This window comes from Phodopus roborovskii, unplaced genomic scaffold (genome assembly GCF_943737965.1).
Source record: "Phodopus roborovskii unplaced genomic scaffold, PHOROB, whole genome shotgun sequence".
Lineage (NCBI taxonomy): Eukaryota > Metazoa > Chordata > Mammalia > Rodentia > Cricetidae > Phodopus > Phodopus roborovskii.
The window spans coordinates 100,117-115,831 of NW_026125918.1; the positions used below are offsets into that span (position 1 = coordinate 100,117).

The following is a 15,715-nucleotide window of genomic DNA, read 5'->3' on the forward strand; positions in this document are numbered from 1 at the left end:
AAAAACTCTAGATAATGCTATGCAAAAGACAAAAAGGACCCATACAATACTGTTTTTTAATTTATAAACATAAAATCATAATAAAACTGAAAAGAAAGAGGTATCATATGCTTACTACAAACCTGTGCTGGCGGTACTTGCAATGGATTGTTATCCAAAATTATTACTTGTAAATGATGCAGCTTCCTATAGCAAACAGGAATTTCGGTCACTTTATTGCAGGAGAAATCCAATTTGACTAAGGGGAGATCTCCTAGTTCTGTTCAAGAATGAAAAAAAAATGTTAAAGATTGTATGGTCACTCGCTTACTCAAGTAACTAAAAACAGTCCATATCTTACCTTCGGGCAAAACATGAAGATTATTTCTTCTTATATTTAGCTCTTTAAGTGAATGTAATTTTCCCATTTGTTGGGGAAGGACCTGAATTTCATTGCAGCTAATGTCCTAAATAAAACAAGAAAGTAAAAAATATCAAAATGAGAAATTCAAATATACTATAAATTTTTAATTTCGACATGTAAAATAAAAATAATAAAATAATAAAGAATATGGACAAATTGCTAGCAACAAATATTATTTCTAATGTCCTTTTCTGGCGGATCTTTACTTGTATTACTGCATAAGTCGATATACCACTAAGGGACCTCAGACAGTGGAACCAGGATATATTTCTGGTGCACAAGAGGACCTTGAGGACACCTCCCCCATGGAGGGATAACTGCCTTAACCAGAGACAGGAGAGAAATCCTAGCCCCTACTTCACATGTCCTGACAGATCTACATGACCCCACCTGGATGGCATTGCTCTACATGTGGAATTGGGGTGGGGGAATGGGAGGGGAGGGTGGTCAGGGTGCAAGTGAGGGGGTAGAGAAGGAGGTAAGGGAGGAGAGAGGGAGGAGAAACTGGAATCAACATGTAAAATAAATAATAATAAAAAATCTATGCAACAATTTGAGATTAGATATAATAAGCGCATAACGAAAACTCTCAACTGAAGAACAGCTTTGTCCATTGACATTAGAAGAATGAGCCAATGTTGAAGACATAAAACAGTATAGATAAATATCAACGAATTTAAGTAACCTGCCAATTATTATAGTTGATTTCAGATAATTTGGGAGGATAAAAGCCTCAAGAAAGTCAAGCATTTAGAAATGTGAGTAGAGGAACAGACAACAGTCATAATAAGTTTAAATAAATTACTCTCTACAAAAGAGCTAAGACTATGAAACAGTTACAAGCACATATACATGTGGTCTAATCCCAGTCAAAGATATCCAAAGGAATCATCTGAAGTCTCTCAAGGTTATAAAAATATAACCCTGCCAGGCACTGGTGGCTGGCACACACCTTTAATCCCTGCACTCGGGAGACAGAGGCAGGTGGATCTCATCTCTGTCAGTTCGAGGAAAGCCTGGTCTACAGAGGTAGTTCCAGGACAGGCTACAAAGCAATACAGAGAAACCCTGTCTCGAAAAACCAAATATATAAGTGTGTATATATGTATGTATGTATGTGTGTGTGTGTTTGTGTATGTGCATATCCCTGATTTAAAGGACATTCATCAAAAGACATTTTGGGGGGGAAATGATCATATGGAAACCTACTACTGTAAAGCTTCTTGAAATATAAAGATACATTTACATGTCTATATAAATACAGTTAAAATGGAGTCACCCAATAATAGGTCAACAATGTTCATATTAGACAGCATACATTATCAAATAAAAATATGAATATATTTGTATTAATGTTTAACTGAAAATGTCCATAGTGTTAGCTAATTATGGTCACTTTCTATTGTATATAGATTTCTGATTTTTTCATTTCTGTTACACTGACACTTCTTTATCTGAATATAGTTACTAAATGTTCTGGGGTTCCCTGTTGTTAGTTTTAGAGAGTATGATCAACTGTGCCCCAGTGGAAGGCCACTCATCTAAGAATATATGAACAGGGCAAACTAAATTGGATGGTATTTTTATGTATTTTAACGAGGACACAATGTTCAGTGAGTAGGGAAGCTGGGTGGATTTGGGGGGTCAGGAGAAAGTTGGGAGAATAGTAAATACTATCAAAATATGTTGTATGAAATTTTCAAAGAACTGATAAGTATGATTAAACAGGAAATTATGCAAGCTGTGAAATTAAGTACCTGTTAATATTTGGTTCTCAAAAGCTAATATTTAGTTACCCTAATAAATCTGCACAGTTCAATTTAAGTAACTAAAACACACAAAAAAAGGAAGTCACGGAAACAAGTAAAGATAATAAGAGTGCTTCATCTTTTTTTTAAAAAAAAATATCAGGTCTTAAAATCTCAGTAGATTACAAGTATTTGAGGGAAAAGAAGTTGCACATTTCTTTACACAGTGGCCAAAGTCAATAGATAAAGCTAAAAGGAACATTATTTTGGTTGAAAGTAGTAAAAATTAGTAAGAAATGGAATTCTAAAAGAGAATTAAGAGAGGTTCAAATATAACCCAGAGAACTGTCCATCTTAGAAATATACAGGTAGACTTATCAGATTCCTATAATAAGCAGTTGAGTGTATCCGATCATTTCTAAGATCTTTTCTAACCCACAATCCTGACATTTCTGATTACTGTACATTGTTATAACCATATGTTCCCACTATAAAATTTAAATAAGTTTTTAAAAAGATATCTTCTGGTCCTTGAAAGATAATAAAGTTCTACTTAAGAAAATCCCCCAAAGTACCAATTTATTAGGAAAGATTTACCTCAATACAAAACAGAAAATTAAAATAAACAGCACAGTTGAAGTAACACAAATACATGAAAAGACTTCAGTGCTTGAGCACTTTTGATCTAGAGGTACAATATCATGCAAAATCTAAAATGTTATTATTCGGACGTATGATAATAATTTCTACAATCAATTGCATATAATTGCCTCTTTACATTTACTTTGGTCCTAAAAGCATTATAAAGTCATATGAGCACATTAATTGAAGAAAGCTTGTTAATACTACTTCTGTTTGTGAGCATCCTATGCTTTACTTTTAAAAACTGATTACTTGTTCATTTGTTTGTTTTGATGAAATGAGGGTCTCAATATGTTGGCCGGCTTGATGTAAAAACGGTTAACCTCAAATGATCATCCTATCTTTGCCTGGAGGAGCTGAGAATAAGGCCATGAGCCATCAGCACACATGGCTGCCTTCTCGCCTTTTACCACTCTGTTCTAAATCTCTGCATCAACTCCATAAAATATCAGAAGAAAATCTCATTTCTTTAAGAATGTCTCTGTCCACAAAGTAAATGAATAAACAGCTATGACTTGAAACTATGTCTGAAAGCTCATAACAAAGCCTCCTAAAGCATCCAAGACTGAGGAGCGACCAAACTTCTGTTGTTGGCTGGGGCCTAAAATCAGACATAGGTAAGTGCAGCTGAAATTGTTACCCAACCAAATTTAGACATATACCAAGTTATCCCGTTTTTAAAAAAAATTACAGTGAAATTCCACAAATAAATAAGTATACAACTCCAAAATGAAAAGTTACATATTATATTGGCATATATGATTTTATACAATATTTTACTCACCAGCTCCATCAAATCTTTTAATTTTCCAATTTCTTCTGGAATAGATACCAGTTTATTATTGCTGACGACCAAAACTTTAAGGGGAAGCTCAAATAGGTATTTTGGCAATGTTGATAAAAGATTTCGACTGAAAAAAAAATTAAGAGAGCCTCATTATGAAAAATATGTCTGAACCTCGATGTTAGGCTAAAAAATTACAAAGCACCTTGATCTTAAGCCTTCACCAACAAGTACCATTTACTGACTGTTTCTTTGCAAACAAGCACATAAAACATCCTTTCATGCACTGCCTAATCCTCACATTAACCCAAGACATAAAATATTAGCTTCAATATAAAATTGAAAAATGAAGGCCTAAGGTCACTGGGTGACTTGCCTATTGTAGCAGAGATTCAAACACAAATGTCTGTTGTTACATATAGGTACAGCTCACATGTCACCCATGCAATAATAACTCAGAATTTTTCAGAGCTACAGAATGTCTGAACATTCTTCTGGAACATAATTTTAGCATACTCAATACCTTCATAAGTCTAACCATGGAAAGGATCTCAGGTGAATGTGCAGACATTGTGCTTAAAATGATGGAAGTCTATCTTCTAAAATATCGGTAGCTTGTAGAGTGGAAAGATGGCTCAGAAGTTAGAGACATGGACTGTCATTACAGTGTACTCAAATCTCATTACTAGCATGGGACAGTTCACTGTCTCCTGTAACTCTGGCTCCAGGGAATCTGACACCATCTTCTGAGCTTCATGAGCATAGCACTCATATGCACACACCCACACAGAAGGACACACCCATATATTCAATTAAAAGTAAAATAAACTTTAAAAATACCAGTCGATTTTAGACAATTTTCAGCAGAACAGCCTGGTAGCACTTTATGCCAGCTTAACATTAATGGAAAATTCCCTAGAGTACATTTAAATATGTAACCACTACCATTTTATTGAGTACTTACTATGTGCCAGTAAATGTTCAGAGTAACTCAACTGAATTAACTCACCTGTCAATCACAGCTACCTACTTTAGGAAAACACTCTTCATGTGCCCCCATTTTCAAAAGGAAAGTAAATCACGATGAGACTAAGTAAAATATTCCAAAGTTACAGAGTTGGTAAACAGAAGAGCCCAGTCAATCTGGCTTTGACATCCTTACCCTTCATGTTATATATCAAATTCAAATTTAAATAGACTGGCCCAAAGTATTTAAAAATCAAAAAGATGGAGAAGACAACATTCAAATTATATACTAGCAAGCACTGAGAAGCAATAAGCTAACATTGTTTTCCTGTTTATCAAATTAGCATTTAGAGACCCATACCTAGCATTTTATATAAAGAATAGGGACAAAAGTTCTATGTTATTTAAGCAAGAATAGGAAAGGGAGATAATATCTTTCACCTGATCTTATCTCTTCAGAGAATCTCCTTAAAGATTAGGCTGGCTTTAGAGAGAGAGTGTGTGTGTGTGTGTGTGTGTGTGTGTGTGTGTGTGTGTGTGTAACAAAAGGGAAAGACAATGTTCTTCAATTAGGAATCCTCAAAAGACTTCTAAAATATCTAACGTCATATGTCTCAATCACAATCCTCCATACACTATGACTATTTATGTAAGGAAACTGAATATTGATTGAATATTGATGGACTTTAATATTTTGGAAAATGTCATTCTCCTACAGACACCAAAAAACAACTGTATGAATTTATGGCTTTTTGCAAACAACCTCACACAGTTTTCTCATGTGAAATATAGGAGTAACATGACCTATCTCAAAATAATATCTCAAAAATGATGTTAAAATAATAAATGAGGCAATATTACCTAGTACATAGCAAACCCATCCAAAACATAAAATGACTAGGGATGTCATTCAGTAATAAAATGCTTGCCTAGCATGCACAATACCCTGGGTTGAGCCCCAAAAATGAAAGAAAATCAATCACGTCAAGCATAAAGATTTTCTGTCATCAATTTTGCTGACCCCTCCTGGACGGCATCACCATCCCTATGGAGTGGAGGGGGGGAATGGGATGGGAGGGTAGTCGGGAGGCATGGGAGGGAGGGAGGGGGAGGGAGGGAGGGGAGGAGAGGGAACTGGGATCGATATGTAAAATAAGATAAATAAATAAATAAATAAACAAATAAAAGAGTTTTCTGTCATCTCATCTGCTCCCAAACTTTCCAACCTTCCATCCCAATTTTCCCATTCTTGAACTATCACTATCACAAATGATAAAAATTTACATAAAATGTGTTTCATTATAATGTATGACTGAAACTAGCATTCCATATAAGTGAATTCAGAACTGGGCAACAAATGAAGATAATATTTATGTTCTAAAACCTTACTCTCAAGGTGAGAGCTAATGACCAACACACATGCAGATAAACTACCAAGGGACCTTTTAGAAAATGGAGGTACCTCAGCAGACCTAACAGGTTCCCCAGACAATTACTAATTATGAAACTTTGAGAAACACCACCTTAAAGAACAAGACCAAAAATGTACAAAACAATATGAGCATAAAGAAAAGCCATTCCTTTTCTATTAATAGCAATTAAAGATTTAAGAAAACCTAAAAATGTTTTGTTTATTAAATACTTATATTGTACTTTGCCAACATGCATGGATGTGCATCATGTGTATTCCTGGTACCTGAGGTCAGAAGACTTCATTGCATCCTGAGAAACTATAGTTAAAGATGGTTACAAGCCAACATAAAGGTGCTGGAATCCAAACCCTGGTACTCTAAAACCAGAGACCTAATCTATTAACTGCTGAGCGACCTCTCTATACCCTGAAAATGTTTATTTCCAAATTTGTTTGCTTACCTAATGTTAAGATATGTTAACATCTGCAAATTCTTAATGGCTTCGGGAATGGTTTTGATACAATTGTGATATAGATTTAATGTTTCAAGTGGTGCAAATAACCACACATCTGAAGGAATTTCTGTAAAGCGATTTCTGGAAAGATCTGAAAAATAAAAGCAATGTTTGAGTAACAATTATACAACCTGTCCTGTGTATATAGTAATAAACAGAACCATTTTCACTCAGAATCTAAGCAACTATAGAATATATTTTAAACTATTATTCACCAATATCTTGAAAATATTTTAATATAGTGATATAAAAATAAATTTACTTTAAAATAATTTTAACAAAATATGCTTCTAAATCTCTTGAAAATGCAAATATGAGATGTATCTTTAAATGTAACAATAGTAGTAGAACACCTTGTTAGTATACACAATTCCATGGGCTTTATCCCCTGCAGTACATAAACACATACTCACACCACATACAAAAAAATGAGGAAAGGAATCCTCTTTAATCTTTAAAAATAAGAATTTCTATCCACACCCTGAACCCACATTACTTTCCATTTCTCTTACTCCTTTATGGGCAAATTTACACAAGTCTACTATATGACTAAATTTACTGTGGGCTTTCAAACACACTCCTAGGTTTCTGTTCATTCTCACATGCTCCAAGGTTACCAACAGCCTCCCTGCCAATGACATCTCCATCCATCTGAAAACATTTCCATTCCTTGGCCTAGACTACCTTTCTGAATGTCTCCACTAGTGTCTCTCATGTCTTAGATGCTTTGGCTAGTTTCCTCTACCTGAATCAAATATGTTGTACTTCCTGGGAGCAATTACACACAGCAATCTTGCCTTCTTAAGATAAAAATCTTTCCGGGAGTGTTAATCTAATTCCATGGACAAATTACAGGTATATAGTGACAAATGACAAAATAAGGATGTCTGGATAGCATTTTTGCTACTTTGTTGTGCTGTGTTTTTAAAGATAAGATCTGGTTGGGGGGCATGGGAGAATGGGAGGGAGAGGGAACTGGAATCAATTTGTAAAATAATAATAATAAATTCAAAAGCAAAAAAGATAAGGTCTGTTCAAAGAACTCTGTGTGAACTAGGCCTCAGTATGCACTTCAGCCTACCCTTGAACACATGATCTCCTTCATCTATCTCCTTGGTCCAAGATTACGGGTATGTACCATCATGTTTGCTTTAAATAGCCGTGTTTTAATGTTGAGTTGTTTTGATATATTTCAAGCACCTCTAATTCTGAAAGAATAAAAGTATAAACTGAAGGTATTTTTCTATACCCTACTTCTTTATTTTCACATACTGTCACCAACATCCTCTTGATAAGTTGATCAAACAAGAAACTTTATGTTTGCACTTTACTCCTTCTTGCCCTAAGTTATTGTAAACATATACACATATTCTCTAATTGGCTTTTCATGAAAATAAAATCATAGTACTATCAATCTCACCTTTTAAATTGGATGTTTATTTGCTGAATAAAAATTTGAAAATAAAACTAAGACATCACATGATGTTTCTCCATATCAAGACAACAGACCCTTCTGCATAAATATCTGTTGTTCAAGATTATGTTGAGTACTATAATAGTAGCTATCCTCTCTCTAGCCCTGACTGCCAAACAAGAAAAACAACAAAACATGAAAGACAAATGATTCTTAATAACCTTGGTAATTATCAAATGAATTACCTTATGGAAATATCATCGTTTGTACTAGTTTATTATAATTAATTGACTTAAAAGATAAGATTCTTCAGAAAAGGATTATCTGTATCAGGGAGGACATCTAGAGTCCAGCCTGGCCAACCATCTGTTCTGTACTTGGTAGGAAAAAAATATCCTATCAATAGTGTTCAACATCTTCACTTGCTAGAGAAAAGACTTATTTATTCATCAACAGAGAGAATTAACTCTTCAGAACATTAATATATATATATATTTATACCAATGGATACAAAAGATGGAATTAACTTTATCTGATGGTTATAAATCTCAAAGGTAATGTCTCAGAGGAATAAATAAAATAACAAGTTATAGAAATGTTATTAATGCTACAATATCATAGAACCAGAAAATGTCACTTAAACTGGGAGTACTTAGAGATATCAAGAATGGCTGTCAGCTAGACAGTGGGGGTGCACACATTTAATATCACCATAGCATAACATGGCATGACAAGATGCATTAAGACTAAACACAGACCCCCATTTCAAGACTGGACAAGGAAGACCAGTAAGAGGATAAGGTCCCAAGAGCAGGCAAACGATTTAGAGACAGCCCCGCTCACACTGTCGGGCATCTCACAAACACCTCAAGCTAGACAACCACAGCCTGTGTGCAGAGGCACTGGTGCAGACCCATGCAGGCTCTGTGATTGCTGCTTCAGTCTCTGTGAGCTCCTAATGCTGGCTGGTCTACTGCATATCTGCAGTTCTAGAAATCTTAGGTGAGATGGATGCAGAGACAAGAGAATCCCTGGGAGCTTGCAGGCCATACACCCTGGAGTAAACCACAGGATCCACAAGTGATCTTGTCTCATCTAAGAATCTAAGCACTAGTGGAGAAGCTACCTTAAATGTAATCCTACAGCCTTCATCCAGCTGCTGATGCAAGCAGAAGCAGACACCCACACCCAAATACTGAGCTGAACTCCTGGAATCCAGTTGTTGAGAGGGAGGAGTGATGAGGAAAAGGGTCAAGACCATGCTTGGGAAACCCTCAAATAAGGGTAAAGGTGTGACCCAACACCTGAAGTTGTCCTGTGACCTACACACACATGCACTGTGACACATGTGTGCCTGAAATCATATCAAAATGTCCATACATTGAGATAGGGGAGAATGGAAATTTTATGTGGAAAATGAATGGGGTTAAAGACACTAGGAACTTGTAATAATGTGTTAGGATGCTTTCAAAGCTTTGAAACTTACATGGCGAAGAGGATAGGTCTCTAAATTTGAAGAAAATGGAAGGAATATTCAAGACTCTACCTGAGTTTGATGTGTCCCAAGCAGAGAAGAAACCTGACTGGTTATTAAGTGGGAGATACTAGAGAGCAAAGATGATACAAGGTCCTGGTGAAGATCCATTGGTTAGAAAACTGTGTTTGAGGTTAAATAGGGTACAGATGTAGCCTGGTCCCCTTGACTGGGCAACACAGTAGAGCTGGCCCTGAAGACATAGGTATAGGAGAACTGACTGTGAGGATGGGAAAACTGACCCCACCCCCTGCTTATTGCTGCAAGGGGTGAACTAGCCAGGACAATGCTTGAGAACTCACCCTGGTGATGAATTGAGGGGAGAGGTAGCAACCAAACCTGCAACTACCCAGGGCCAGTACCAGGGTTATGTGTTTGCCCACCCCAACATTCACCCCATCTGTGATCCACCAGAGCACGGGAAGTGGGGCTATCCTGTGGACCAGGGCTCCAGGATCGCAACACAAGGTAGCAATGGGATGTCCAGAAAGAGTCCCAGTGAGGGTCCAGTGCCGATAGTGTAGCAGAGACTAAAAGTCTCCAACCAAACCAATGATTCATTGCAAAGAACACTCCATATAAAGGCATATGGATAAAAGGGTTTACTGCATAAATCACTGTATCACAATGAGGCTTCCATGACAAGATTTTCCCTTTCTTCCTTTATTTTTTTTTTCTTTTTGATTTTGTAATTGTGTTTTGGTGGGGGAGAGGCTACAGGGACAAAGGGCAGATGCAAGGAGACAGGAGATGGGTGGGATTGGGATGCATGATGTGACAGACACAAAGATTAAATAAGAAAGAAAGTGTGAAAAAAGAATACACAACAAAAGAGGAGTGGCCATTGGTAGAATGCCATCGATTTCCACCAACAAAGAAACTAGAAAAACAGGTCTTGAACATTCAGGATCTGTATGTAAGAGAAAAATTATACCCTTGTTTGAAGAGGGAGAGCTACCATGGGCTTAGGTAACTGGATAGTCTAAAATGGGGTCTGTTTGGCCCTGCCTTGTGTCAGTCAGCCTCCTGCAGGAAGCCAAGAAGATCCATCATTTCAGAAGTACCCACCCGCTTGAGACTTACTCAGATTTTGTTGAGTTTGACACCCACTACATCTGAGGGGGAGATAACTGTCCTTATGTCTGACATTTTCACAGGTTTGTCAAGATAGACTAAGTGGGAGGCAATTTTTAATCAATGGTCAGGCTGACTACCTAAAACTGGAACAAAGAGACATCCAGCAAGTATCCTACTAATAGCAGATGCAAAAGCTTGTTTCCCACCTCAGATCTTCTTGTGGACTTGATCTTTTGGCTTCCCTCTCCTGTGCATGCTGATTGGTAGATCTCCCAATGACTGTAATTAAGATTTTATTTTATGCTGATTTTCCCAGCACTTTCTAATTCTTTCTAAACCCTAGTGCATCACTAAAATTAGCCTATGCTATGTCTGGATGAAGTGAAGACTGGTGAGTTTTTGAAGAGTTTATGAAGGGTGGGTAAGACAAAAGAGAAGGTTTTCATTTGGTGTGGGGGGGGTGCGTGTGTGCGAGTGCGCATGCACATATATCTAACCTATACCATAAGAAATTATTAAGGACTCAAATTCTTTTTTATATTGTAAAGGAATTTTAGAGGCTGACTCTTAATTTGCCTTCTATTTGGCAAAGAATAGACATGAAAAGATATATACATGTGGACAATACCCGTGGCTCCAGGTACCTCTTAAAGAAACAGATGTTTCCAAAATCTGTAGCCTGAAAGGGGTAGTCATAGTGGGTATGGCATAGGGGAAGCTAGGAGGCTAGAATGATCTCTGGATTAGGGGTAAACGTGGTTTAGGACTGGAATGCAGAGGAGACACCTGAGCAGCATAATCAGAGCACGAGTGGAGGACAGCAGAAGTTGAATGGGGGAGATGAATTGAGGCAAAAGGAGGGGCCTGCCTGCAAGTGGAGCAATCGATAATGTAGTGGGAAAGTTTGAAGACAGCCTGAAAGGGAACATAAGACACTGTGATTAAAAGAATCATTTTCAGGCCAGACTTTCTAGTTCTCTAGCAAGAGACTTGTTGTTAGGTATGAATTTTCAGCCTTATGATCATTTATTGCTAGCTCTTACAAGTTATCCTGTTTCTCTTCACCTGCGTTTTGCCTCAGGGCTTTTTACCTTTCTTCCTCCTGTATAATAATCCTCATCTTTTTGGCTGGATGGCTGGTCCTGGGCATCTCCCCGCTCCTTCTCCCTCCTTTCCTATTCTCTCATCCTTTCTCTTCTTGTACTTATTCTCTCTGCCCACCAACCCCATCTATCCCTCTACTGCCTAGCTATTGGCCTTTCAACATTTTATTAGACCAATCAGATTCCTTAGGCAGGCAAGGTGAAACAACAACACATTTTTACATAAGTAAATGAATGCAGAATAAACAAATGTAACATATCTTTGTCTGGTTAAAATAATCTTCTATAGCATAAACAAATGTAACACATCTTTACATAAAGTAATAGTCCATAACAATCATTCCACCATTTATTCTCAATACTTTGACCATTAACTGTTGACAACACAAGCATAAATATTTAGATGGCAATTTTACCCCTTATCCATTCAACAAAATAGCAATAGAAGGTTCCACCCTAGAGCCTATGACATAGCCAACAATATAGGCTTTTGACTATGCTTATCCTACTAGGCATAGATTCCCCTCCTGTGCCAATCAGAAAGCAATTTGTTTCCCAATACTAGACTTGTCATCATTGTACGTGGGAACATATCATGCTTGGCATAATGGTATTGTGGCTTGCAGGGCTCATTAATGGCTTTCCCCAGAAGCCTACATAGAACCTTTCCACACTATGAAATCTAACCCACAAGCCTAATTTCTCTATGTTCTGCAACCCAAGTGTGTAGTACCTTCAGCAGTAGGGACTTACCATCTAGTTATGGTGGGTTACCAATGAGTGATTGCAATCAATTGTGGTGGAGTTTCTATGGGAGTGGGACTTTTGGGGCCCCCTGGTCCAACAAGTCTTAAGGGAGGCATCCCATACCTGGAACTTGAATTTTTTTTTAATAACCTATGTATTTGGGGAGCAGCATTATTAACCCATGACAGACACCTCAGTTTAAACTCTTTAAAAATTATTTTAATCTATTGTCATGTGAATGTTGAATATTGATAAATTTCATTTTTTAATTTATGATATAATCGAGGGAGTCACGGTGCTATTTTTATTAGTGTACATTAGTTATTGTTTCTTAATAGACGGATACTTTTCTTCAGATGGGTCTAAACCTAGAATTCATTTGTTAGTGATTTATTTCCTTATGTGATACTTTAAAAGCCTTTCCCCATTCTAAAATTCCAAAATGTTTTTTCATTCTTATCTTTTCTTTTCATGTGGATTTTAGAAAGTTATGTGATGAAGTGGTACCACTTGTCTTTTAAAAATAAAAAGTTAATCCAACGGCCACTTCATAAATAACATGACACTGGATCATAATGCTAAATTCACCGTCTATATAGTTTACATGAGTTGAAGGCTAGTGCTGTTCTTAATCATCACTTTGATGCTTGATGTCATTACTCTGATTCATTAGGCGTTACTTCTTGGTGAAACTGAAGAATGTTGCTGATTTTCTCACAGACGGCTCTATATGGAGCCCCCTCCCCAATTGAATGAAGTCTTGTCCTCCCATGTGACTTAACTGATGCATGATTCACAGTCTTTCCCTCACAGGGCATGCACGTAATCTACCCCTCTGGTTAGCAGCTGTGCTTGTTTCTTGCAAGGTCTGCTTTTGCTTGCACCCTTGCTTCTCAACATGCCTGTGATAGAATTAGCCTTCCATCGCTGTTTCTTTTTGTTCAGTGAATCTAGATGCTTCATGGTGATTCTAGGAATTGTTGGCTTTAAAGCAGTTCTTGTTCATTTTTGTCAAGTTACTGCTTTCCCTCCACTATATTATAGTTCACATTTTTATTCAATCGTGGAATAGATTAGAAGCCCTCTGACTCATGCCTCCTGCTCATTCTAAAAGGCTTTGATCACAGTAAGCTGATTATTATCTCGTCCTAAATGGCAGCCCGACACCCTTCTAGGGAATGCTGAATCAAGAAATCACCTGTCTTTGGAGAGGGCGTGCGATGAAAACAGATGCCAGAGCCATGGGGTTGTTGTCATTTCCCATCAGGCTCCAGCATCAGTCTCTAATACTTCAAAGACACTTTCCAGTCTTGCAGCGATAGAAAGCTGTGCTGCCTCCTGTTTGCTCATTGGGTTTTGTTCCTAGTTCTGACGGTTCTTTTAGATGGAAAAATAGATAAGGAAGTATTAAAGTCTGAGAGCATATTGACCAGATTTCACAAAAATGCAACTGTACTTGCATGTGATTAATGGCAGTTTCTGAAGAGTAGTACAAAAAATATTTTTAATTTTCATGTTAGAAAATAAGAAACTTGTTCATTTTTATATGATCTCCTATAACATCATTTTGTTATATATAATTCAATTCACAAAAACAAGCATAATGGTCTAACTTCTATTATTTTCTGTTCCATCTATATAAACCTTATTTTTCATTCATTATGTACAAATTGATGAATTGCCTTTTATTTCTATTCTTTGTATCTTCTAGGGACTTTATAGAAGGTCTACTCATTTTCAGTAGCACTAAAATAGTGATGAGTTAAGCAATGTTGGCAGTCTCCTACCAAATCAAAAGCGTAGTTCTGATCTAGTCTGTTAGTTTTCTTTAAGTAAGTTAGATTTCCATTTTAGATCCTAAAGCTTTTGTGACATTGAAAGTACATTCCCAGAATATGCACTCTAAGAATGGTAACATATGGTTCTGTGAGAAGACCTTTCTAAAAGTTAACAATTTTAGTTGTGATAAATGAAGGTGATTCTTTTTGTATTACTCCAACCACTGAAATGGTACAAGTACTATCTAAATTGACACATGATGCTGGAGTTGGACAAGAATTGGTATTGTCTATAGTCTGTGTCTGAGCTTTGTATTTACCTCAACACTTAGTTCCTCATTCCTACTTAATGTTTGGTGAAGTCAGTTACATGAATGACAGTGAGTCAATTCAAGATGTTACCTGGAAAATAGCAGAATAAGTCTCAGAAGGTGATAATCAGAATCTCCTTATACAGCTACAGAGGACTTAATGCTTACATTATTTAGATATTAATTTGCACAATTATGGTTATGCTGCAACCATTTTCCCTTTGGTACTAGGGACAGAACCCAGAGGTTCATTCATGTTATATAACTGTTCTGCCCTCAGCCTACAATCCCAGTTTATGGGCTTCAACTCCTAAACCTTGATGGAATGTGGAAAGATATTATTTGGAGAGAGTTCTCTATTGGTTTTCATATATATTCCATTGGAAGCACTAAGTACTTAGTGTTCCATACTCTCTCTTCAAGGATGTTTGTGTGGTGAGCAGCCTTGCAAGATAAGCATTAATAGTTTCCTCCAGTAGCAAACATCAGTCTAGTTGCATCCTTCAAAGGAAAATGCTGTTGTGTCTTTAGGGCAATGCACAGCCACATTTACTGCACAGTAAAATAAGGATATATTCTTTAACTCACAGGCAGTTATATTTACTGCTATAAATGATGTAGGTGCTCACCACTCAGGTTCATCTCTTATAATGAACCTGAATATATGCATCTACATTGACTCAGTAGGATTTTAGGGGCAAGTAGATCAAATACAAGTATTCTGTTCATTCCATAATGTGGGATGTGAGTTCTAAAATCTTTTATTTTTCATTCAAGATCCTCATGCCTTGTGCCAGCATCAATACAACTTTAAACTAATACACAGTCTTACATGTAGGGTAAAATTTCAGAATGCATGGAGTCCCATTCATAAAATCAATTGTTTTTATCTATTGTGTTCGCCTGCTATAATATTAATTGGTTTACTTATATTTCTTTAATCTTTGTTTAATGAATTGATTAAAAATATTGAAACATTAATAAGTGCTCATTCTTTTAAGAGCTAAGAAGGATGTATCTTATCACAGAGCAAACAATTGGGTATTGGTAAAATCAGGAACAGCTGAGTGCTTTACAATACTTTTGATTAATTTCTGAACCTGAATTTGTGACTTAACTTATATATGTGTACAATTTCCTGTTACAAGAAGCAGTCTTTGGAATGTATATGGTTAGAAGAGTTACCATTTCTATGACCCTGGTCTGTGGTTGGAAAGGGACAGAATATTTGAAATGAGAGACAAGAGGTCCTATTAATAGAGACAAGGAAAATCACAGAGAG

At 36.7% G+C, this 15,715-nt stretch overlaps 1 protein-coding gene across 1 annotated transcript in view; it reads right to left on the bottom strand.

Annotated features, from left to right (window-relative positions):
* Window positions 1-15,715, bottom strand: part of Lrch2 (leucine rich repeats and calponin homology domain containing 2) — a 73,817-nt gene that overhangs the window by 42,345 nt on the left and 15,757 nt on the right. The window contains exons 2-5 of the mRNA XM_051178981.1: window positions 6,416-6,560; window positions 3,578-3,704; window positions 341-446; window positions 123-259 (exon numbers count right to left, since the gene is read on the bottom strand). Coding sequence (XP_051034938.1) covers window positions 123-259; window positions 341-446; window positions 3,578-3,704; window positions 6,416-6,560 — 515 coding nt within the window. The remainder of the gene's footprint in view (window positions 1-122; window positions 260-340; window positions 447-3,577; window positions 3,705-6,415; window positions 6,561-15,715) is intronic.